This window comes from Strigops habroptila, chromosome 20 (assembly GCF_004027225.2).
Source record: "Strigops habroptila isolate Jane chromosome 20, bStrHab1.2.pri, whole genome shotgun sequence".
In the NCBI taxonomy this organism is placed as follows: Eukaryota; Metazoa; Chordata; class Aves; order Psittaciformes; family Psittacidae; genus Strigops; species Strigops habroptila.
The window spans coordinates 3,874,003-3,900,191 of NC_044296.2; the positions used below are offsets into that span (position 1 = coordinate 3,874,003).

The following is a 26,189-nucleotide window of genomic DNA, read 5'->3' on the forward strand; positions in this document are numbered from 1 at the left end:
ACACAGATTCCGATACCCGCACCCGCCAAGGGCTAAGCGGCTGCTGCAGCTGGGAGCGGCACTGGGAGCCCCTGAGGCGTGCATGAGGGAACGCTGGTCCCTCCTGGTTTTATTACTACATAGAGCTTCCCTTGAAGATTGTCCCCTGTTTTCTGCCCTTCCCTCACACTCACGACAGCCTCAATCAGTATTTTAACACACGGCACAAGCCACACTTTGGGTTAAAGAACACACACGGGCTCGCTCCGCGCTCACAAAATGGAGGGCGGCCGAGACTACTCCTCCCGGCGCTCCCTGGGGCGCGGCCATCTTGGCACCGAGACTTCATTTCCCATGCGGCCCCGCGGCGGGGGGAGGCGATGTCCGCCATCTTGCCGCTCCCTCCTCCCCCGGTGCGGCTGGATTGAATGAGCGCGCTGCCCGCCCGCCCGCGAGCTGAGCGCCATGTCAGGCACCCCGAGCCGCGGCACCCCCGGCGGGACCCCGCTGTCGCCGACTCGCATCTCCCGCCTGCAAGAGAAGGAGGAGCTGCGGCAGCTCAATGACCGCCTGGCCGTTTACATCGACCGTGTGCGGGCGCTTGAGCTGGAGAATGACCGGCTGCTCGTGAAGATCTCGGAGAAGGAGGAGGTCACCACACGGGAGGTACGGCCTCATGGCCCTCGCCCGCGGCTCCGGGGCGGGAGGGCGAGCAGCGGCGGCCCCGCTGGAGCCGTTTCCCCCGCTCCGTCCCGGCCAGGGGGTCCGCGGCCCAGAGGCTCGGCCGAGCTGTTCCCGCCCGCCCGGCGAGGGGCGCGCTGTGGTGGCTCCGCGCGGCCGCGGCGGCGCCATTCGCGTCCCGCCGCGCCGGTCCCGCCGCGCCCCGGGGAAGCGGGTTCCGGCCGACCCCCGCCGTTGGGCTCGGGGCTGAGGGTGAGAGCTGTGGGGGCCGGGCCGAGCTGAGGGCGCGGAGGGCGGGGTTGTGTGCGTGGAGGTCCAGCTCCTGCCTGTGTGGCCCCTCGGGGGCTGTCAGGGGCTCTGTGGCCGCGGAGTTTGGCGGAGAAGCCGCTGGTGGCACGTTGAAGGCGGCTTAGGCCGGGATCGTCACCGGCACCTGGAAGGACCCCGGTGGCGGGAGCGGGGCCGGGCGTGCCAGGGAGCGGCTGAGGGCGGCGGTTGGAGCCACATGCCGGGCCCGCTGCACCGAACACGGTTCTCTGGGTCCGCCGAGGCTCCGTGCGGGTCTCACCGGCTGCGGGATGGTTCTTTGCTGTAGTTTGTAGTGTGTTCCCCGTGCGGGCTTCTGGGTGTACAGGACCCCGTGCTGAGCACGCGTGTTCTCTTTGAGTTGTAGCAACCTGAACGTTACTTTTCCTTTAGGGTCCCTGTTCTGGCGGCTGCGTCTCGTATGGGATGAGATAAAAAACTTGAAAGGGTTTAGACTGACTTTGCAGAGGAAATCTGGGAATGAAATCCTTGTAGTGTGTGTCGTCAAGTGGAAGGTGTCCATGCCTGTGGCAGGGGGTTGAAACTGAATGAGCTTTGAGGTCCCTTCCAACCCAAACCATTCTGTGGTTCTATGAACTACTTTGATCTGCTTCCCGTCATCTTAGAGGCAAAACTGGCTCAACCATGGCTTTTTCCTAAGCCATGTTTTGCTTTTCCCGCTTCTGTTCTATCTGCTTTCCCCCAGGACTCTCCTTCCCATATGAAGGAAGGATGTAGTCAAGGGCACAGTTGGGGACAGTCGCACCCATCCTGTACCAGTCCAAACCCCCTCTACATCATGTGTTGGAGGCAATGTGCAAGGTAAGGTGGCCCACCTCTGAGATGAAGTTAAACTTCTGTGGGAAGCCTGTAGATAGCAGCCTTTACTGTATCTTGTGCCACTGTGTAGGCTTTTTTTCTCCCTTTTTCTTTTTCCTCCCCCCTTTAAGGGTCTCATTTGATGCTGCTTGGGCTGGGAGAAGGCTTTGAATTCATTTAGTTTAAGCAGACTAGATATGATAGTGTCTTGTTCTGGGAATGGTTGACCTACCTGCGCTCTGTGTACCCGGGACTGAAGTTCCTTTGAAGTCCCTTTGTACCACTTAATGATAGATTATGACTTGCATGTTTCAAGATAACTAGATATTTCTAACCATAAAGCATGGCTGTATCACTTGCCCTGTGCGAAATCATGCTATAAACAGAATAACCATGTCTGATTCAGGGAGCTTCTAAGTTGCAGATTGCTGGAGGCTGGAAAGAGCTTTGCTGCATTTTAAATGCAGGAGGCAGGATATAATTCTATTGACAGCACACATGTAATGAGTAAGAACAGGACAAGCAGACAGCATAGATAAAATCTCATTTGACTTTTAATACAAGCATAAAACAACTAATAGCAGTTCTGTGTGTTAACAATTCTGGGTGTGGTGATCAGAAAATAAACTTGATGATTTTGATAGAAATACTTTGCTTGCTTTGCCGTTCAGTTTTCCTTTTTCACTATGCAGGCGGGTGGATGGTGGTTTAGGACACTGGGAGCAGTAAAACTGTAAGAGTTGGGGTTTACTGGAATAGAGGAATCCTTTCCTTTCGCTTTCAGGACTTATCTAGTAAACTGGATTTTCTGCTGACAATTCAGTTTTCTTGGTACACTTGGTGCAATTTATTGGAAATCATGTTTATAAAGTGATTAGGCTTAGCATGAAGTAAGATATTAATCAAAAATACCCCCCATACCAAACAAAAAACTCCATAAAATTAAACACATCCCAAAGCAACTCTTAACTTCTGTGTAGAAGCACAGTTCAGTGTAGTCCAGTGGCACTGGCACTGTCCTACCTACATCATTTACCTTTATATTATTCTACGTGTTTGAAATAGAGTATTTTCTTTTCCCAGGGTGTTGAAGATAAATTCACCTTCGTTGTCCTCAACTGTGTGTAAATTTTATTCTGATTTTTTTTTCTATTTTATTTTTTTTAGCTGTCTAAATATTCTCATACTTTCAGCTTTTCTGTAGTAGTGGCAGGGACCATCATCTGCTGCTCTGGTAGATGGGATGATGCATGTTGTGGGATGGCAGACAGGAGTGACTGCTCACCAGTGGGCTCTAGGTTGACACCTGAACCTTCTGCCTTGAGGGCAGGTGATGGGTCCATAATCCAAGGCAAAGAGGAGGCTGAGGGTTGCTATGACCAAGCAGACAAGAGCACGATATCATAAGATGTTTGTCCATTGCTCATCACTCCAGTATCCCACAGTGACCATGTCTGAGAAAGGGGTGAGATCATTTCTGACATGCTCCTCCCCACCCCTGCATGCATGGGAACAAAGGGGTGGCATTTCTGAGCTTGTTCTCAAAGCTCTGGTTTAGGGGAATATCTTTGAGATGAGGGAAGTCCTGCTGATGCTGTTTGGGCAAGGACCGTAGTCACCATTCTGCCAGACTCTTTAATCATCAGCTGCTTGGAATGTTCTTTTTCCTCATTGTTTTAGTCACCAGTCTGCAGAAGGTAAAAGGAAGCAGCCACTTTCTCCTCAGTTGGGCAATCTCCTTAGTCCTGCAAACCACAGCTGCCTCATGGCTCTTTTTGAGGAACACAAAGCTGCCACCTCTTAACAGCAAAGAAAGCAAACTTTACAGAAGTTGATTCATCTTTAGTCTTCTACTAATTATAACCCTTTTTCCTGCTTTTCCTGACTCTGTCCAATGCTGTTCTATCTCTATTTATGTGCAGTAGGTCTCTAGAGAAATAAAAATGTATAGAGTAAGTCCTCAGACAAGTGCAAAGAGTATTTTATCTGTGTGGCTGGACGGACCTATGGTTGTTCTGATTTCTTGTTTGCTCTCTTGCATGAATCCCCTTGGGCAGCTTAGTCTATGACAAGAGAAATTTAGCTCATCCCCTTGTTTTTCTACCTCCCTAGTATATGACTGATGCTATTCTCACTGTGCTGGGGTTACTGTTACAATAACCTGACTTGTGAGGCTGGGAGGGGAAATACTGGAAGGGCTGAGAGGAAAAAGGTCCTGGAGCTCTCCTCAGTTCCCTTTTTCCTAACTCCCGCTCCTCCTCTGCAATGCTTATGATTGCAGCCCTCCAGAAAAGATGGTTTGATGGGCATGGGAGGGACATCCCACTGTTCTCACCCACAGAAAGGAGGAGTAGAGATGGAAAAAAAAAGCCTCAGGCACTGCCAGCAATTGCCCTTGTGACGAAAGCAGTATCTACAGGGGGGTTCCCTTTTCACCTGTGCCTTCCCAGCTCTGTGGGTGTGATTGCAGTTGGCTGCAATCTCACCTGGTCTGGAGGTCCTGTGCTCTTTGTGTGCATCATGTGTAGTGACCAGAGCTACTGTCATGACCAGGATATGTCGGTGTAGTGTTGCCACCTGCAAAATACATGTTCAGATGCTGCTGTGGATGGTAGCTCACTCAGGAATTGTAGCCTCCAAGATGAGGGGTTAAATGGTCTTCTGGCGCTGTAGACGTCATCTGGGAAGTGATGGTGGTGATACACAACATACATCATCGTTGTTCTTGAGAACTTGACTCATGTTCTGGGTAAGTCTGAGCCATAGCTGACTGGCAGCCCTTTGTCAACCCAGAACTGGGTGAATAAGAACATATTGAGGCACACATGGTGGGAATGCACTTATGGTTAGCATATAAATGTGTGTGAGTGAGATTAAATTTGTCTGGACTCACTTGTAGTTGGATGGGGCTTCTTGCCTAGTGTGTTCATTGCCTTCTTGGCATGTTTCCTCTGTTTTCATTGAGAAGCCTTGCAGCTTTCCTCAAGATACTGCCATGGGAGGGTCTGTGTTCCTGTGTCTATCCTTGAACTGCTGCACAGTGAGCTCTGAGTGCTCCCAGCACAGGTTGGTAGGTTGAGAAGTATCAGCACAGCCTTTCAGACTGTGCTATGGAAGCATCTCTAGTTTCTTGTTCTCTATGTGCTCTATTTCCTTGTCCCGTGTGTGGCCCAATTACAACCTTACAGGTTGTTTTGCTGGCAAAAGAGGGGAAAAAACGTGAGAGCACCTTCATAGTGCAATTTGTAGGGTGCCCCACTTGGCCTCTGGGCAGGAAGAGTTGCAGGAAGAGAAGGCCAGGTTGGGCAGGGCTTGGAGCAACCTGCTCTAGTGGAAGGTGTCCCTGCCCATGGCAGGGGGTTGGAACTGGATCAGCTTTAAGGTCCCTTCCAGGTCAACCCAGTCTGGGATTCTGTGGTGGCTGAGCAGATCCTGCAGAGTGACACTGGATTGTGCAACTGCTGTTGACAACAGGGTTTTGGTTTCTACCACCACGGAACTGTCTTTCAGGATTGATGACTGCTTCAAAGAGATAGGATCCATCTGACTAAGTAGGCAAATGTTTCCTTGCCAACAGGGGTGGTCAGCCTGCTAAGAAGAACTTTATATGGGAATGATGGGGTAGGGAGAGATTCCTCTCAAGTGAGGAATTGGTGGATGCGGGAAGCAAGCAAAAAAGGCCCGGGGTTGCATGAACAGAAGAGAAAGCAACAGGAAAAGGATGGAATGGGAATACCCCAAGCATGGGCACATGACGAAGGAAGTGCCTGTAGGACAGCCTTGTGGGGAAAGCTCTCCTGCCCTGCGTGGGGAGTCATCACTTGAGTGCTTCTCTGAAATGCTGTAACCAGTGTGTGCGCCATGGGGAGCAGACAAGGGAACAAGCAGTCTGTGGGCAGTTACACAACTGTGGTCTCATTGGGCTCAGGGATAGCTCACACAACTAGAGTGCTGGGATGCATGGATACAGGCTTTTCAGGAAGGTGGGGAGGGAGAGCAGTGGGAATGCTGGGAGCTCTGCCTGAGGACAGGTTATGAGCTAGCGGGGAGCCTGTTGGTCTGCCTCCTAATTCTGACCAAGATGGGGTGATGTTGTGGTATGTGTCTGCTACTGACCTGATCAAGAAGAAGAGGTAAATGAGGCCCCCTCAAGTCAACTGGAAGAAGCCTGACATGCCCTAGTTTTTGTGCTCTGCTAAGTATTGTGCTACCTGATAGATGGGCAGTGACCATGAGGTGGTCGAGTTTGGGATCTGTAGAGGATAGAGCAGAGCAAAAAGCAGGACCACAGCTCTGGATATGAGCAGAGTAGACTTCAGCCACTTCAGGCCTCTGCTTGGAAGAATCCCCTGGGTTACAGCCCTGGAGAGGAAAGAGGTCCATCAGAGCTGGGTTGATATTCAAGGATAACCTCCTCCAAGCTCAAGAGAGGTCCATCCCAACAATCAGGAAATGGAACAGAGGTGGCAGGAGACCATATGGATGAGCAAGGAGGTCCTGACTAAACTCAGACATAAGGAAGGCTCATGTACTCGTTGTCTTCTTATCAGACCAGTCTTCAGGAATCCCAGGCCCCTGAGCCCAGAGGGAAAGTCTGGCACAAGGAAGACTTTCTCCTGATAGAGGAGGATCAGGATAGGGAACATCTAAACAAACTGGATGTAAATCCACGGATCTGCTGGAGTTGCACCCATGAGTGCTGAGGGAACTGGCTGTTTTGATTGCAAGGCCACCCTCAGTTGTCTTTGAAGGATCATGGTGATGAGGAGAGGTTCCTGAAGGCTGGAAGAAAGCCAGTGTCATTTTCAGGAGGAACATGTAGAGTCAAAACAAAGCAAAATCATGTGTACAGCAAACGGAGGCACATTTGGGGCTGTACTTGCCTGGAGATTTTCAGAGAGTCAGTGGACTCTGCAGTTAAGTTCCTTCCACAGTTTGAGGGGTGATGTTTCAGGGAACAGAAATCCTTCCCAGAATTGCTTTCAATGAATAACCATCTTGGGCTAGAAGTGCTGTCAAGCACATGATACCAAGGTGCTTCTGCTGAGCTGGCACTACTTACCTTCCTTTCAGCCTGCTGCTGTGTTGGGTTCTCTCTTCGTGCCTTGATCAGTGCTGAAAAATAAACCCCTCTTGGAGTGTTCTTCAGTTCAGTTTGATAATCTAGAACTTTTATTGGTGTTATCATAAATCCATATTCTCTTTGCATCCTGTTAAGACTTCTGACAAGGTTTTAGTGGGGCTTTTTCTTTCTTTTCTTTCTCTTTCCAGTGATTAAAGGTGTTTCTGCTCCTGCCTGTCTGCTGCCTCTGCTGGAAGCTGCACTGTGTCCTCACCTCTCAGTTATTTCTGGCTGTTCAGTGCTTTACCTTAATATTCCAGTGAAAGTGGCTTTTTGACTAACGCTTTGGCCTGGGAATTGGAGCTGTGTGTTTTCTTCTAATGTTTGTTACTGGAATAAGAGCCGAGATGAGGTTAACATGAATAAAATACATACTAAGCTACCACACTGGTTATGCTGTGAATGAATCAGTTCTTTCTAATTAAGCAGCACAGTCTCTGGTTCTCTTTTTACCAACAGGTTCTGAAACAGCTTTTGTCAGGCAATTTTCAGCTCCATCTAATGATATTCTCTTTACACAGGAGTTGCATGGAATGTTTATTCTCTGTTCAGAATACTATTGGTTTGGTGGCATTAAGCTCTGCATTGTCATAATGCCTCAAAGGCAGAAATTGGAATCACGGAGTAGTTTGGGTTGAAGGGACCTTAAAGCTCATCCAGTTCCAACTCCTGCCACAGGCAGGGACACCTTCCACTAGAGCAGGTTGCTCCAAGCCCCTGTGTCCAACCTGGCCTTGAACACTGCCAGGGATGGGGCAGCCACAGCTTCTCTGGGCACCCTGTTTACTTATTCTAAAAACTATCACACTAGCAACACCTTTTTGTGACAGTATCCGCAAAAACCATGGGGAAAAGGCTTTCTCCCTTTGTACCTTGACATATCACTCCAGTTTATGCCCTGGAGTACTGGGAAGGGATTTGTCCTTGTGTCCTGTGTTTTGGTGTGTCTCTGAACCTACAGCAGAACAGCCCTAAGTTCCTGGTAGATGTCCTAGGGCAGGGATTTTAGCCCAAGAGTTGAAGGGCAGATGGTCTGAAGAAGGGCCACCATTAAAAAAGGAGTGTTGTAGATGCAGTACATGATGGTGCAGGATCAGTGCTTGGCCTTTGAGCAGTTGCATTTTATATTGTATTTGCAAATACTGTATTTTCTCTGCAGGGTAATTAATAACGAAAGGCTTTTACAGCCTTAAAATCTATTCTTTTCTTAGCACTCAGTAGTGCTGTATGAAGGAGTTCAGCATAGTCATCGTACACTTCTTTGTAGAAATTCCTATATCTTGTAACTGATAATACAGAGTAGAGTTGGCTTGTGCCATAGACCGCCTCTGACTATCGGCTATGGAGTAAAAAACCCCAAAACTTAAGTAGAATAAAGCTTGAAAGAATTAATTCTTTAAAAAGAAAGTAGTAAGTTTGCATGGGTAGACAGCCAAGGCAGATCTGGTGTGTGGTTTGCTTATAAACTAAGGCTTCTCAGCCCTTACACTGTCATATTTTAGTTAATTTCAGAAGCTTTATGAGCATACAGTCTATCAGGAGCTTTCATTATATCCCGACTGCTTTTAATCAGTCTTTTTGAAGACCAGATGGTTGAGTCTGGCATTGGAGCCACTCTGATGTTGGAATAGGCACTCCAAGAAATAGCACAGTTTGCTTTGTTGTTCCTGTGTTTTATGCTTTGTTATGAAATTTCTCTTCCTAAAGATAGTACATTCTGCTTTTGGCTCTTCTCACTCTCTGATTGCTCTGTTTTCTGAATTTACATTAGTAAATAGTTGTTCTGGTGTCCTTTCATAGAAGCAATAGCATGGAGCAGCCCAGAACCCCCCTGTGTGCTGGGCTGCACTCCTAAAGCATGAGCAGTGGGTCAAGGGAGGGGATTCTCCCCCTCTGCTGCGCTCTGGGGAGACCCCCCCCTGCAGTCCTGATCCAGCTCTGGGGCAGCAGCACAAGAGGGACCTGGAGCTGCTGGAGCGAGGCCAGAGGAGGCCCCGGAGCTGCTGCGAGGGCTGGAGCAGCTCTGCTCTGGAGCCAGGCTGAGAGAGCTGGGCTGGGGCAGCCTGGAGAAGAGAAGGCTCCTGAAGGGGAGACCTTAGAGCAGCTCCAGTGCCTAAAGGGGCTCCAGGAAACCTGGAGAGGGGCTTTGGACAAGGGCCTGTAGGGACAGGCCAAGGGGAATGGCTTTAACCTGCCAGAGGGGAGACTGAGATGAGCTCTGAGGCAGAAGCTCTTCCCTGTGAGGGTGCTGAGGCGCTGGCACAGGGTGCCCAGAGAAGCTGTGGCTGCCCCATCCCTGGCAGTGTTCAAGGCCAGGTTGGACACAGGGGCTTGGAGCAACCTGCTCTAGTGGAAGGTGTCCCTGCCCACGGCAGGGAGTTGGAACTGGAGGAGCTTTAAGGTCCCTTCCAACACAAACCAGTCTGTGAGTCTATGATCTTATATATTTTGGTATTTTAGCTCTCTGATACAGCTTTCAAATAGTCTTGCATTCCAGGGTGGGGGGGGAAAGTTTGGAAGATTTTGAGGTACTTTGCTGCAGTCTGAAGAGATGCTCATGTAATGTGTTGAGTTGGGACAGGGAGAGGTCTATAGATCCTTATCCTCTGAGGTAGAGAACAGGAGTTGACGCTCATCTCTGAACGGTTCACATTTCTGTAGTTCATCTTGTTTCAGATTTTTGGCTTTACAGTGCAAGAGCAGGAGAGTCAAACTGAACCCGGACCTGTATTCCACAAGATCAGTCTATCAGTGTTTAAAAAACATCTCCCAAAGCATTAGTATTGGAAACGAGGGCAAATACTTTAAAATGTCAGTGTAGGGTGCACTGATCTGCTGCAGTTTCTCTCTTTGGAAGACTTCCACACTTCAAACATGGTGTATTTTCTTGTATTGCTCTAGGAATAAAATGTGAGTCTTGTCTTTGGGACTAGATCTCATCAATCGTAGGTGCATCTTAAACCTGGTGCTATGTTTTGGTTCTTGGACTGTTAATCTTTGGGACATTCTCATATCTGAATACTTTTTCCCCTTAGGTGAGTGGAATCAAGAGTCTCTATGAGTCTGAACTGGCTGATGCTCGAAGAGTTCTGGATGAAACTGCCAAAGAGAGGGCCAGGCTACAGATCGAAATAGGAAAACTGAGAGCAGAACTTGAGGAGTTCAATAAAAGGTAAGGAAAATCTTCCATGATGCAAGATGATAATTTTTTTAATTGGGATGGGCAGTTTTTGCAGTGGGAATGATACTGTTGGTTCTTCCTAATGCCTTTTGGATGGATTGCAGATCAGTGAGAAGATAGAGGCTTGTTCCTCAGGTTGGTACAGCTCATCAGGGCACATAATCTGACCAGTATATTCACAAATACATTTGTAGAAACAAAAATAATATATAATATTATTAATATATTAATAATAATATTATTATATTTATTAATATATTAATAAATTACTCTGAGTTGGGCAATTCAGACATCTAGAGGCAGAAAAGATTAGTTGTGCCTCTTTCTGTCCTCTTGTGCCTCTGGTTATGTGACTATGTAGATGGGCAGCTGCTTAGTAAACCAGCTTGAGAAACTGACCAAGGAAGATTAACTTTTAAACATTATCAATCCTATAATCTGCTTCACTGGATTGACTCATGGCAGAAATGAAGGAAAAGGGTGGCCTTAAGGAATTTGGGAATATGGAAGCAGTGTTGCCTTGAAAACACATGAAGCTAAAACGTAAGTGTGCTGGGAGAAGACCTTGTACCAACTATACTTTAGAAACCTGCTGTTCAGTCTGACTTGAAGAGAATTGGCCTAATAAACTGGCTGCTGAAGCCAAATGTAATCCATTATTTCCGTTCCCACCAGGGAGTTTTCATAACCAAATACTGTTCAGCAGTCAGCTTCATTTTTTAAAATGAATATATGTAGTGGCAAAATTCTTACTTGCTTCTGACTGAATTTTGGTACCTATTTTAGTAGAGAAGATTCGAGAGTTGCAGATCTTTCCTGAGCCTGTCAGCATGCACATCACCTGTGTATGAACACTGTTGGGTATAAAAATTGGTTTTAATCCAGTAGTGCCAGTACAGTCCTACTATAAGTCTCCCATCTCCATTTGCATCTAAGTAGTTATAAAAGGAATCATATAATCATAGACTGGTCTATGATTATATGATACTATGATCCCAGATCTGATTGTCTGCAGCACATGTACAGTGAGTTGTTTTACTGCATAACAGATGTGATGCAGGGGCCTGTGTCTGGAGAGTCTGTCTTGAAGGCTTTCTGATTGCTGCTGAATAGCTGCTTTTAAGTAGAAGTCATGTTTTGTCTATATATTTCCTGCAAGCTGCTGAGCTCGAAGACACTGCACATATGTCGCAGAACAGGATTCATACAAACAGATTGGACTAATGATTAAAAAAGGATTGGTTACAGTGAAATGAAAACAAATTCAGAGATTACACCAAGGAAAGGGAATTCTAAGATGGTTTAAGAGAAAAAGACAAGAAGCCATTCCCTGCATTCTTAGTGGTGTGAGATTAGAATGAGCTTAAACTGCAGCAAGGAAAGATTGCTTCATGGAAACCCCCATTTTTTTAATAACATAATGACATACACTCAGAGAAGCTGCAGAAAGTCAGTGTGTTAGAGGAAAAGGTAGACAAGTAATTGGTGAGTAGGAGAAAGATGACCTTGATAGTTTCTGTGAGCTGGATGTGACAACTCAAATAATCATATTTAAAGTGACCAGAGCTGCTTTGCTCATAATGAATGCTGCTGAGAAGTACTGGTTTATTCCTGTGCCCCCATTGCCACAGTGAATTACTTTACTACTTTAGGTGGGAATACCTCTTGAGGAATGGGCTTGGCCACGTCAAGTACAAAACACTGGGGGATGCTCATGTGCCTCTGTGGGAGATGCTCTGCTTCTCAGGTGCTGTAGTGCAAAGTGATAGATGTCAGCAACTAAATGTGCTGTGCAGCACTGAGATGACAAAATACTCCACACCTTGTGTGCGAAGCTGCTTCATTGTCAGCTTTTAGCTGGCAGAGTTGCCGCCTTGTTTTATTCTTGCCTGCCCATGGCATTCTTTACTAGGTAATGCAGTTACAACATAAGCTCTGAGTTTTAAGAGACATTTACTATTGCTTTCGTTAGGTGCATTTGCAGGTTACTGTAGGAACCATGTCGTGGTACACTTACCCTAATAAAATGTGTATCGTAACAAAATACCTGCAGTAGTAACCAAGACATGCTCCAGACACATGTGCACCCACTTAATAAATGTAATGAACTTTTGGTTTCAGCTACAAGAAGAAAGATGCAGATTTGTCTGTGGCTCAGGGTCGCATTAAGGATCTTGAAGTGCTGTTCCATAGAAGTGAAGCAGAACTCAACACTGTCCTGAATGAGAAGCGCAGTCTGGAGGCAGAGGTGGCTGATTTGAGAGCCCAGCTTGCTAAGGTATGGCTGTGACTGCTTCCAGGCTCTGTATTATCACATGTGTTATAGTCTGAACATAATTGATCCATCTCTCTTACTGCTGAACCCTCGCCTGCCCCTCTTGGATATAAAACTAAATAGGAGGAAATGTCTAAAACAACCAGAGCATCATCGTGGTTTGGAAATGTTACTAGTCAAAAGCTTTTATTTAAAACTTTCTGGTAGGTGTTTGTATAGCCATGAGATATCAGCTATTAAATGTTGTCTTTAGTAATGTCCCACATAATTCAAACTTAGGTTGGAGTACCCAGTAGGACTATGCTAGCAAGAAGAACATACAGAATATTGTGCTTGAGGAATTAATAATCCTCAGCTCCATTATCATACTGTATTGAAATAATCCTGTGTTTTAAATATCCGGTCTACAAACATGAAAGCTTGTTTGAATATTCCAAAGCCTGCACACACTTCCTTTTGTTGTGGTGTTTTGTTTTGTTTGGGGTTTTGTCTTTGGGCTTTTTGTTTGCTTTAAATGGCTTGTCATTAGATTTGTGAATAATTGGTGCAGAGATGTCAAATGAAGACCATAAAGGGATTATGGACCAACAACAGGGGTCCAGACAAAATTAGATCTTTACCTTTAAAACTGTTGCCTAGGCTGAAGATGGTCACGCTGTGGCTAAGAAGCAGTTGGAGAAGGAGACCCTCATGCGTGTGGACCTGGAGAATCGGTGCCAGAGCTTGCAAGAGGATCTGGATTTCAGGAAGAATGTGTTTGAGGAGGTATTGTCAACCTAATAAACTCATCATAGTCTGAAGCTTAGGCAGCTTTTACTCAAACTGACTATAAGCAGTTACCAACTAGTCCAGGTAGGGAAAATCAGTATTACCCTTGCTATGAATGGATGGAGTAATAAAATAGTCAAAGGTTTTGCCAGAGTTACATGGTAAATCAGTGGCAGAGTTGAGTGACAGGGGTATTGTTCCATGGGCATGTGAGCTTATGTGGCAGCTGACTGCTGTGGGAAAGGGAATGTCTTGTTCCCTCTCTCTGGACTTCTCTGCATGGCCCTGCTCCTTATTTGCAGCAGGTCTAACGAGTAGAGGTCATCCAGTATATAGAATGAGACAGAAGATCTGCATGTGCTTAAAAGTGAGATTTGAAGATGCAGATTTTCTCTGTGATGATTATTTTTTCAATATGTGTAATGGTCACAAAAGGGGTTAATTTTTATGACTCCTTGTATACTGCTATTGTACTGTAGGGATGTATATTGAGAAGGAAAAGGTTTGTGTTGCAGCAGATGGAATCTCTTTGCTATGTAAAAAATCATGTTCTCTCCTCCCCCATTCCCCCCATTTTGACTTCTGTAGCATAAACCAGCTCCTTATTTAAACTGTGTATGGATATTTTTAAACCTGTTTTTAAGTTGGATCCCTTAAGAATTACATCCTGCTAAATGAGAACTGTAACTTGCACCTGTTAGTACGTGGAGCAATGCTTAGGCTTAAATGCCTTTAGTACTGTACCTCCCACATACTAATTAGTAATGAAATAGTTAATTGTCTGAATGTAATTGCTTGTGCTGTTTACCCTAATGTGGTAATTTGTCTCCTTTGTGTTGTAGGAAATAAGGGAAACAAGAAAACGCCATGAACATCGCTTGGTTGAGGTGGACACGAGTCGCCAACAGGAGTATGAATCCAAAATGACTCAGGCCCTGGAAGATCTGCGAAATCAACATGATGAACAAGTCAAACTGTACAAAATGGAGCTTGAGCAGACCTATCAGGCCAAGGTAACTCCTGCTACCCACAGTCTCACAGGATGTCCAGTTGCTGAGATAAAAGCATTTCCATCAACTCCGCTGTCTTTAAGGAGACAAGTAATTATCAGTGGAAGAAGCTTTGTCCCATTGTTCTAATGCCTCCTCTGGTGCTTGTGCACAGATGTATTTTCAGGGGGGTAATAGCCAGGAGCAGCTCTAGCCAAGAAAGGCCTCTTTGTGAGATGAAGCATGGAAGTGTTGGTCACTGCGGAGGACACAGTGGGAATAGTGGATGTCATGCAATGGCCAGTGGGACAATGTTTCATCAAGCTCAGTCTTTGGCCATCCATGGAGCTCTTAGACCAGGACCTTGGGCGGCCTTTGCTCTGTCTTAAGAACAACCTTGTTGTTCTTAAGACAAATAGGCAGAGTGAGATCCCATGAACCTCAGGTTTTGGAAACTATAAGGTTGCTTGTTTAATGGAAGGGCTAACAGCCTATTTTCTAATAGGCAAATGCTATAGGAGGAGGATTGAAGCAGATTTTCCTGGTGCTTAAGGCATTTCCTTACTGGTATGCAATTCTTACCATAACCTTAGCAGATTTCCATTTAAATTCTTTAAGATTAAATAGCTTCTATTTTCTTTTACCAAAAAGATATTTGCAGGTTGTCTAAATCAATGCAAGTGACTCGTCTAAACCTTGCCTTCCAGCTGGAGAATGCCAAACTGTCCTCTGACCAAAATGACAAAGCTGCTGGTGCAGCTCGAGAGGAGCTGAAGGAGGCTCGCATGAGAATAGAAACTCTCAGCTACCAGCTTTCTGGCCTTCAGAAACAGGTAAGGGCACTAAAATTGCTTTGTTGTCTATTACAGAGCACTATGTTGTTTGGATATATGAACTTCTGTCCCTTAATACTTCCCGAATTTTACGGAGCAAAATCATAGAATCATAGAATGGTTTGGGTTGGAAAGGACCTTAAGATCATCCAGTTCTATCCCCCTGCCACGGGCAGGGATGCCTTACACTAGACCAAGTTGCCCAAGGCTCTGTCCAACCTGGCCTTGAACACTGCCAGGGATGGAGCATTCACCACTTCTTTGGCCAACCTGTGCCAGCATCTCGCCACCCTCACAGTAAAGAACTTCTTTCTTATATCCTACCTGAACTTCCCCTGTTTAAGTTTAAACCCATCACCCCTTGTCCTGTTGCTACAGTCCCTGACGAAGGTCCCTCTCCAGCATCCTTGTAGCCCCCTTCAGACACTGGAAGCTGCTCTGAGGTCTCCATGCAGCTTCTCTTCTCCAGGCTGAACAGCCCCAATATTCTCAGCCTGTCTTCATATGGGAGCTGCTCCAGCGCCTGCTCATCCTCATGGCCTCCTCTGGACTTGCTCCAACAGCTCCATGTCCTTCTTATGCTGGGGACACCAGAACTGCACACAGTGCTGCAAGGGGGGTCTCACTTTATGTTCATTTGGGAGGGAGTTGAATTTTTACCTTGTTTCCTGTACCCACATAGATGCCAAGCGGGTTTTCCTTTGCTGTCTTCCCAGGCCAGTGCAGCAGAAGATCGGATTCGTGAACTGGAGGAAATGATGGCTGGCGAGCGGGAGAAGTTTAGGAAGATGCTAGATGCAAAGGAGAGGGAAATGACAGACATGAGGGACCAGATGCAGCAGCAGCTCACAGAGTACCAGGAACTGCTTGATGTTAAATTAGCACTGGACATGGAGATCAGCGCTTACCGCAAACTCCTGGAAGGAGAAGAGGAAAGGTACGTACAGATTCCATGTTCTTTTCTTAGGACTAACAGGAGTTACTTTCATTTCTTATGCTTTTTTTTACCATTTCAGCAGGAATGCCCAGATTTGGTTTCACTAAAGTCATATTGGCTTCACACTACAATGTGTTGCATGGAATGCTTATATCAAACACATGCAGGTGTTCTCCTCTGAACACTGGATTTTGGTTTTTCTAATGGTCTCAGAGTACAGTGCAATATATCATTCTATGCTTGACATTCACAGAAGCACAGGATGGTTTAGCTTATATGTCAGGTTAAAACCATTCCCCCTTGTCCAAAGCCCCTCTCCAGGTTTCTTGTAGCCCCTTTAGGCACTGGAGCTGCTCTAAGGTCTCCCCTTAAGGAGCGTTCTCTTCTCCAGGCTGACCCAGCCCAGCTCTCTCAAAAGCAGAGGAAACATTCATCTTCTCTCTTTATTTAAGGTCTTATACTTCTGTCTAGGTTTTTAAATCATGTGGCCCAAGAATAGTGTGTTTTGTAGTAGATCTGCTGGAGGGGAGGGTTAAGTGATCTGTCTTGCTCTCATTAGCACTGCTTTCCATGTCACATTATCATGCTACCAGGCAATTTCTCAGGGATGGGTAACCACCTCCTGCCCTTACCCTGCTCCTTATATTCAGCCCTCCTGACGCACACAGTGAGGCTGCTTTCAACCTTGGGGCATATTACAGTCTGGTTCCTGAGTATATTGTGGCATTCGTGCTTTGTGTGCAGTCCCCTGGATGAGTTAATTAAATTCTTGCTTCCTTGTGTTAAGGTTGAAGCTGTCTCCAAGTCCCTCCTCCCGTGTGACAGTCTCTCGGGCTACCTCCAGCAGCAGCAGTAGCAGCACTTCACTTGTTCGCTCTTCCCGAGGCAAGAGAAAACGGATTGAAACAGAGGAGCTTTCAGGCAGTGGAACCAGTGGGATTGGCACTGGAAGCATCAGCGGCAGTAGCAGCAGCAGTAGCTTCCAAATGTCCCAGCAAGCTTCAGCTACAGGAAGTATCAGCATAGAAGAGATAGACCTGGAGGGCAAATATGTTCAACTGAAGAACAACTCAGAGAAGGTGAGTGTCAGCAAAACTCCTGGAGACCAAGGAGGAGCTGAATTGGAATATCACAGCCTTTTGTGGCACAAGTAGGTGGAGTCCCTTGGAGAGCAGGAGCAGCATCCCAAGGTGCAGCATCCTGCAGTAATTAACAGGGGCAGGAGTCAAAGTTGAACCTTACAGTGTGCTACTAACATGTGTGGTGTTTGCTGCAGGAAAAGAACATAGTTTGTGTCCCAAATGTCCCTGTGATGGTACCTTGCTCATGTGAACAGCCTTACTGGCTCTAGCAAAATGTTTTTGTCTGAAATTTATGTCTTCTTAAATTTTGCTGAATGGCCTTATGGAATTTACACTTTAGACTATTAGAGGGTATAGGAAAATACTTTCAAGTTAGAATGCAGATGTTTAGCAACCATGTCAATTTATATTCACATTATTTTAATAACAGACCTAGAGAAAGCTCTGATGCCTCTTTGCTTTGATTTGCTCACCTTAAATAACCTCATGACTCTCTCCATTAGGATCAGTCTTTGGGTAACTGGCGACTGAAAAGACAAATTGGAGATGGAGAAGAAATTGCCTACAAGTTTACTCCTAAGTATATCCTCAGAGCTGGGCAGACTGTAACAGTAAGTTCTGCTTACAGTATGTCAACAACATACTCCTTTTATTGATCCTGTGGCAGTTGTAAAATGTTTGGTACAGCCTGATTTGATGTGTAGCTTATGGTTTATGGATCTCACCTTAGAGGAGCAGGATTTCAGTTATAAAAATGCAGAACAGATATTTCTATATAAGCACTTCACTATTTAAGACCACTTTGGGCACGAGAATGTTGAAGAAAAAGGTGTTTTGGGGGGTGGATGTTGGTTTTCAGACACCTTTGCCCAGGTTTGGAACACGAATCCTGCTCAACCTGTTAATGAAAGAGAACGTTTCAGAGCATTCCTTCAGTCTTGTAAACTTCAGTTAAGACTCGATGTTCTTAGCCTTAACTGTAGTAGAACGGCTGCTTTTTGATGCTGTTGTATCTTGTTTGCATAATAGGTTGCATATTATTGGAACAGATGCAATTTCAGAGGGGAAAAAAATGGCTTTCTTTGAGTCAATTCCAGCTATTTCTATATGTATCTTACTCAGACACATATAAAAGACGAAATGGCTACACTAGAAGCTGCAGTTTGCCTTGGCTCCATGCAGTAGACTCATCGAGACAGGGGGAGGAGAAATTTGTATGTTTAGAAAAGAATTGATTTTAGAGAGTTGTTTTTTCTTTCTCTTTTTTTTTTCCTTATGGCCACTGTTACCTTTTGTTGTAGACAGAATAATATCTTACTACAAGTAATGGTGTAAAACTGCCATTGGAATTCAGAAACAAAACTGGCATGAAGAGAAGTAGGAGAATTAGGGGGTTCTGTAGATAGAAAATTAAAATGTGCATCAACAGCTAATTCCAGAATGTCTTTCTCACTAGATTTGGGGTGCAGATGCAGGAGTATCCCATAGCCCCCCTTCTGTTCTCGTGTGGAAGAATCAAGGCAGCTGGGGCACCGGAGGAAATATCCGCACGTACCTTGTCAACTCCGAAGGAGAGGTAGGAAAAAGCTGCGGGCCTTCATTTGGAGGGCATTGGGGCATAACAGTGCCAAAATCCGAATTTAAGGTCTCCCCTCCTGTCTTCTAAAATCAGTTTCTAACACTGAAATAATTATATACCTCTGTGTATCTCTGAAGACTTTTGGGTAATGTTTTATAACTGAAATCATCACCCTGAACGCAGCCATGGACTCTTCCCTGTTTTAGCAAAACCCCCTGCTAGGAGAGAGTTTGGAATTTGAGGATGTATTTTCAGAAGAGACAAAATTATTGCTGGCAATTGAAAGTGACATTATATAGTACCTACGATAGTTAGGGGTGCAATGTAAATATGAGTGTAGGAAGATAGCCTTCTCAGGGCTGCTCCATCCAGTCTCCCTCAGCCTGTGTTTGTGCTGGCGATTGCCCTGACCCAGGGAAGCTCCAGCATATCTGAAAACATTTCAAATCCATGTCCATTCCTGCTGTGGTTACCTGTAGTGTCCCTGCTTAGAAGTGCATTTATGGTGACTTTCTCCACAAATAGGATTTTGCACCAGTGGTTTCAAGAGTGTGAATATACAGAGGAGTTTCTTACTACTAAGAAGTGTTAAAAATAATATAGTAAGAAAGGAAGCTGCCTTGGGTTTTGGAATTCTTTTTAATGCCTAGCTTGGAAGACCATCCCAATAATTGATATATGCAATTGATATTGAATATTTAGTAGAAATTAGGAATATTCTTAATGCTGTTTAATCATACTGAGAAACTTTAGTTTCTCAGGTTATGGCCTGTCTCCTGCAGCTCCTAGCTGGGTCTGCTAGACCTGGATCTCCAATCCCAAGGTGATGAAAGAAAATTCCTGAAGCTAAATGACATTACCATGCCTTTTAGTGGATAAAAATGGGAATGTTGTGGTTTGCAGGATATTACCAGTATTTGCTTGCATAGGTAACGTTAAATCTAGGGCAAGTTGCTTTAAACCCTCCAAAATTTAATAGGGGTATTATACTATGATGGTATAGCAAAAGCTTGGGGTAGCTATAGACTGCTGCCATCTCCTTGCTTGTCTTTTTGTGTAGGAAGTTGCAGTGAGAAGTGTCACTAAATCAGTAGTTGTGCGAGAGAACGAAGAGGAAGAGGATGAAGCAGAGTTCGGAGAGGAAGACCTTTTCAACCAACAGGTAATAAGATGCAGACCAGATATTTAACTTGTGCCTCATTTGTTGGATTAATCAGGCATAAGATTTAGTCAGGGCCCCTTAAACTTGAGCTTTCTGGTCTATTCTTCCAATGGATGTAGCTTACTGGTTTATTTTTGGTAGTAGATACCTGCTACATCTAAAATGAACTTGATTTTCTTAATAATACCTTACATTTTCATAAGCCTTAGGTAAGTACTGTGAAATACCTGCCCAGCGGTTGGCAGAGTGAAAAGGACAAAGATAACTTCATACAGGTGATTATCAGACAATATTTTAAGTTTGTTTCAATCTCAAGCAATCTGTTGCCCTGATCAGGGGCCATTAGTAGCTCTTTTCACAAAGAATTCATTCTATGCAGGTCGGAGGTTGACTTCTGAAAGCTTTTTTTTGCTCTCCAGAGGTTTGAGCAATGTAATTGTAGTATAAGGCAACTGAAACAGAAACTTTGGGGTTTTATCCAGAGAAGCAGCTGTGCAGCATAGAGCTCTCTCCAACAGAAACATCCTTCGAAATAAAGGAAGGAGCTTGCTCTAAAGCTGATGCCATCTCGACTGTCATTTGTCATCAGTATCAGTGTTGAAAGGATGGAGATTAACCAGCAAACCACGAGAGTAGCAGTGTCTCAAGCCTGGGAGTAGGCTGTGATGTGTGTGGTGCTTTCTCTAGAGTTGTGATAGTGCTTCAATATAACTAAACTAAGAAAAAAGCTTTTAACAACTGAGCTCATAACCAGAGTCCAGGCTTACAACATGAAAAGCCAAAAAGAATTGAGTTCAACTTTGTCTGTCTTATTTTAGGGCGATCCCAGAACAACCTCCAGAGGATGCGCTGTGATGTGAAGAAAGAAACAAAGAAAACTACTATTTGCTTCTTTTCCCCATTTATTTCTTTTTATTTTGGCTAATTTTTTTCCCCTCCAGAGCCACTGAAAACTATTTTTATATGCATCATCTGATTTCTTTGAAGTTTACTCTTGGTACATTTTTATAAAAAGAAAACACAAAAAAAAAAAAACCCTTTCCTGAACCAAACTACCAGAATTTTTAATAGATTTTTTTTTTTTCCTCCCTCTTTGTTGAAACACTATAGTGGAATGGTTTTCCCCCATCCAGACTTTTTAAAGTCTTATGTACGAACCTGCAGCAGAAATGGGATGAGCCTCCTGGAGTGTGTGGTAAATCTGTGATTGCATATATAGCCAGGATAAACTCCAAAAGGAAGTTTAGGAAAGCGTGTTCACCTGCAGGGCCCCAGGAGAGATTCCCACAATGTTACTACCATTGCTTAAATCATGGAGGAATCTTGCCTGGTATCCTCAGCAGTGCCCAGCTTAGGAAAACGAGACCCAAAGTTCATTTAAAAGTGCAACTCCAGGGAAGGAACCAAAGGGAAGTTGTGCTGGAGACTTGGGACCAGGACATCTTGTCCTACCCCAGGGTTTGACACTGGTCAAAACATCTGAGTGTCAACACCTTTAGCTCCATATCATTACTTCAGAAGGTGGAGGATGAAGGCTTCTGCTTACTGAATATACACTACACCTTAAGGTGTGGAAGTGTCAAACCCAGAGTTTTAACTGTTTTATTTGCAGGGGATTTTGACATTGTCACCAGTGAGACCTTGTTAAATCATGGATGCAAGTAGTTACGACATTAAGCATCATGATTTAATCCTTTTGACATATTCAGCATTAAGCAGAATGATGACAATTTTAGATGTTGAAAATATTTTTACTTTTGGCAATGATAAATATTAGGGATTTTAAAGGTTATACTGCATAAATGTTCACTTTTTTAATCAGAGCTGGATGCAGCTTGTCGATACTACAGTCAAAGGGGCATTGTCAGCTATTTTAAGGAGCAGCATTTGCAGAATAGTACAGAGATAGTTTAATGACTTTAAAAAGTTAAGAGGAACTGCTGGTTAGGATGTTAGCATTGCTCTGTGGTGTTCAAATGCTCAAAGTCAAGTCTAACAGTGAGGGAAGGGACAATAATGCTTTTTATAAAAAGTGCTTTACATGAGTAGCAGATGGTTTTTGGTTCAGGATGATGCATTTTGTGTCTTACAGCGTCCCTTTGAATTAAGGTTTCTTCTGCTGCATTTCTCTGAGAACTCTTGACTCCCATCAGGGTTAGTATTCCTACAGTAGCACATCTTTAAGCACTTGGAAAAATCCTTGACTGCTCCAAAGAATGTATTTGCTACTGTATAAGCAAATGGGTTTTTTCCACTAGTTATTAGTTTTGGATACAAAATTTGGATACCAGTTGATGCCAGCATAGATTCCTGTTTTTACCTGCATTCTTGAACTCTGATCTTGTCCTTCAAGTAGTTTAGATTCATCAAACAAGCTACAAGGTTTGGATGTTTTCGGTGGCTTTTGGACATTATGTTCTCTGAACATTATTGTGACTGACAGATATAACCTAGAAAGTCAGTTTAGTGGCTTTGACTGATGGCTTTGTAATGTAAGCAGGGTGGGAACAAAAGGGGGGGGGTTAAGCTTATGGATTTATTTTGCCATTTAAAAATAAATCAAAGATGCTACTTTCTCTATTTGAGTGGGATGACTGAAGTACAGAAATTAATGGATGTTTAGAATTACATTGTAAACCATTATCAGAGGCTCCATTACAGAAAAGCAGTATGAAGGTTTGGCTGTTTGGGCTAATGGGATAACTCCATTGATGTACTTGGCTGGTTTTCTAATGTAATTTTCCCACTCTGCTTGAGTAGAAGGTTAAATATGTAGTAAATCACGTCTCTGTCAAATGTATTTAGTGGAATTATGTTTCTCAGACATACTGTGATCAATTACCTTTTCTAAATTTGGTGTTAGACAAATGAATGCAATCAATGTAAAAGGATTTTTGCAGTGCACCTTCCAACCACTGGACAGCATTTCCCTTTCTGACCCACAGCTTCTAGAACATACTTAAATGATGGTTGAGGGCTTTTTGCCTTCTTTTTTTTTTTCCCTCTAAAGACCTGTATTTATGTGGGTTTTTTTACATCGGCCAGTTTTCCGATTGCTTATTCTGCTTTAAGATTGTCCTGTAAACTGTTCTGTGATCTTTAAATACTAATGCAGTGAGTATGTAGTTAATTTGTTGGGTTTTTTTCCTGTGATTTTTTTTTTTTTGTTGTTCTTTTCTCCTGTAAAGAATGGGCTGGGAAAGGCAGCTTGAATGAGGAAAAACCTCTTTGCTACCTGAGCCATCGTTTTCTTAACAGCTGCTGTATGGGTAATGTGTCGTCTTGCAGCCTTAAGGACTCGTGCCTGCAGATCTTGTAATGAGCCATGTGCCCTTCAGGAACAGTCTGCAGGCTACTGAAAATATGATCCATAGTTCCAAGCTATAAATTACAAGACATAGAAAAACTACTGTATTCCATGGACTTTCTTTGTTGCGTGTGCATCTTCTCTGGGTGCCATCCTTTCCTCTTGCTTTTGATGCTGAGCTTCAGTATAACAGCACTATCCCTTTGGAGCTGGCACTCCATAGCGGGAGGTTTTTTGGCTTTACCAAACCAAAAAGCATTGTTTTGTTGTGGGTTTGTTTTGTTTGGGGTTTTTTAAATTACTTTTTTTGTCTTTCAAGGATTCGTTTTTTCAGGGTAACGAAAGCTTTTTGTTCCAATAAAGTCCAGTGCCCCCTTGCCCTACTTCTTTAATCCTATGTGTAAACCGCTCTTGAAGTGGGAGCATAGTCAGCGTTTCTACTCCAGCGTCTGATACCTGGTGCAGAGCTTGAAGGAGAAAGATTTGACTTGTCAGGAGAAAAAGTATTTTCAGGCTTCTCTGATGAGGGACATTAACCAGTAAAGCTTTTATCAGAGTAGTTACTTGAGTGTAACTACCCATATGGATGTTCTGATTCCAAAAAAAAAAAGCAAACAACTTTATAGTAAAAATGATTCCTAAATAAATATCAGTGGTTAAGAGGGGGAAGGAGTAACAGCGTAACTGCTGCAGAATGGTTAAGCCAGTCCTTTTATTGTGTAGATCATAAGATCATATAAAATATGATAAACACACACCACCTAATCCTAAATTGATAAGTTTGTATTGTGTGACTTGTGTCAGAATAACTCATCCTTCTGCAGAACCGTTGGGAACATCCTGCAGAATGAGAGATGGTTACAGAGAGCCCCTGACATTTCATGCCCTTCCTTCTCCCTCACTTCCATATGATACTTTAGCTGTTGTGTTGCAGTGATTAATTCCAAGTAACGATGTGGCTGTGATTCCTGTGTGTAGCTTTATTTCCCAGTGTGTCTACTTAGGCTGCTGCTACTCCAGATTTGCCCTGACAGAGCCAATAGTTTACACTGATGCATTGGTCGCTCATCTGCAGTGCTATTTTGCCAGCAGGTGGGAATTGGCTGGCAGAGTTTGTAGCAGGAACCACGTCTCAGGAAGAAAATAAACATCTGCTTCCCATGACCTGTAATGTCAAAGCCAGATGAGCTTCTCGGCAGCTTGCATTGGTCATGACAGTTGTATTGCAGCGTGAAGCAGACTGTACTGTGAAAGGAGATCACATTTATCCTTGAGCAACAGGACACCTCATGGTCAGTTCAGGGATTTTACTGGGTTTTTTATACACCCTTTTTTCTTTTTATGCTTGTCCTGTATAAAAGCCCTTTAACTGCAACCTTAACAGAGGATAGAAGAGGCTTGTAGAAGTCCTATCTACACCCCAGAACATTTGAGAACGTTTCTTCTGTGTGCATCAGAAAGATTTTGATGCTGTATGTTTTCTCTCTCCTGTAGCTACTTCCTCACTTATTAAGCCATTCTATCCCTTCTGTCTGTATCTACTTTTGAAAGTCTTATCTCTAAACAAAGGCATATCCATATTTGATACTGGATTTCATTGCCACTGTTGGGTCCAACCCCTGTGTGCGTAGGAAACAAAGCCTTGTTGTAAACCAGTGAGTGGAAGGTGAGATCACGATTGCATTTTTTTCGAAGCATTGTTTTAGACAAATTCTGTTGGAGAGTTTCTTTTCTCACTTACGATGGCCTGGGAAACAGAATTTTATTTGCCCTTCAATATGCTTTGCTTTAAACCAATTTAAAATAACTTAAAAGTGGTGGGTTTTTTTATACAAGACCATATTTACATGCAATTATTATTTGTAAACATAATGCCTTCCTTGAAATGCTAAGGTCTAGAGAGTGAAAAGGATGCTTAATATTCAAAGACTCGGAAACAGTGAATGGACTTGGAGTTCAGAAAAGTAAAATGGGTTTGAACTTCCAAATTTCCTCCTTAGTTTTAAATGACGATTCCATGTTGATCAAAGGTAGATGTTACTGTGTATTCCAGCTACAGAGCTCACTACACTAAAATGAGAAGCAATAAGCTATTTGAAACAAGTTTAAGCCAAAATGCTATCCATCTGGGCACAAACTACAGTTCAGCTGTTTTCATAACAGTGATGCCTTGTGACTTGAATTGTGATTTCTTGTTTTTTATTATTTTTTTCATGTTTTTAAACACAATCTGTATTTAGATGGCTGTTGTTCTCGGTCACCACTGGGTTTTACTGCCTTCTGGATCAGCTGCTGCAGATGGGTTTTTGGAAGGTTCAAGTTGTTAAAAGAAGGAATTGTGAAAATGGTTGCAAATTGAAATACAAAATGATAAACATGTTCACATGGAACTTACGAAAGCTACATAATGATCTAGACTTTATCATTTCAAAGTGGTTTTTTTCTTTTTAGAATATGCATGCCAAATGTCTTGTCTTTTTTCAATGATTTGTAATATACATTTTATGACTGGAAACTTTTTGTACAACACACTCAAATAAATGTTTTGCATTTTATTTGTTTCCTTCTTTCATTTAATCAACACAAAGGCCATATCGGCTGGTTGAAATTATTCCTCCCAGGGCAGGGGACCTTCCTGTGTGTAGACAGATGGGACAGTGAGCTATCTGCACTCCTAAAAGAGATCAGAACCCCCTCACATGCTGGGCTGCACCCCCAGAGCCTGAGCAGCAGCTCAGGGAGGAGATCCTGCCCCTCTGCTGGAGCAGCTCTGCTCTGGGGCCAGGCTGAGAGAGCTGGGCTGGGGCAGCCTGGAGAAGAGAAGGCTCCTCAAGGGGAGGCCTTAGAGCAGCTCCAGTGCCTAAAGGGGCTGCAGGAAACCTGGAGAGGGGCTTTGGACAAGGGCCTGTAGGGACAGGCCAAGGGGAATGGCTTTAACCTGCCAGAGGGGAGATTGAGATGAGCTCTGAGGCAGAAGCTCTTCCCTGTGAGGGTGCTGAGGCGCTGGCACAGGGTGCCCAGAGAAGCTGTGGCTGCCCCATCCCTGGCAGTGTTCAAGGCCAGGTTGGACACAGGGGCTTGGAGCGACCTGCTCTAGTGGAAGGTGTCCCTGCCCATGGCAGGGGTTGGAGCTGGAGGAGCTTTAAGGTCCCTTCCAACCCAAACCAGT

General features: G+C 44.3%; 1 protein-coding gene across 1 annotated transcript; it reads left to right on the forward strand.

Moving 5' to 3' along the window:
• Positions 1–305: 305 nt before the first annotated feature.
• On the forward strand, positions 306–25,575 carry LMNB2 (lamin B2). The gene is made up of 12 exons (XM_030509530.1): positions 306–645; positions 9,943–10,079; positions 12,210–12,366; positions 13,003–13,128; positions 13,974–14,144; positions 14,828–14,953; positions 15,670–15,890; positions 16,678–16,969; positions 17,476–17,583; positions 18,429–18,548; positions 19,612–19,713; positions 20,532–25,575. The coding sequence occupies exons 1-12, from the start codon at positions 445–447 to the stop codon at positions 20,571–20,573; spliced, it is 1,803 nt and encodes a 600-aa protein (XP_030365390.1). The 5' UTR covers positions 306–444; the 3' UTR covers positions 20,574–25,575.
• Positions 25,576–26,189: the final 614 nt, after the last annotated feature.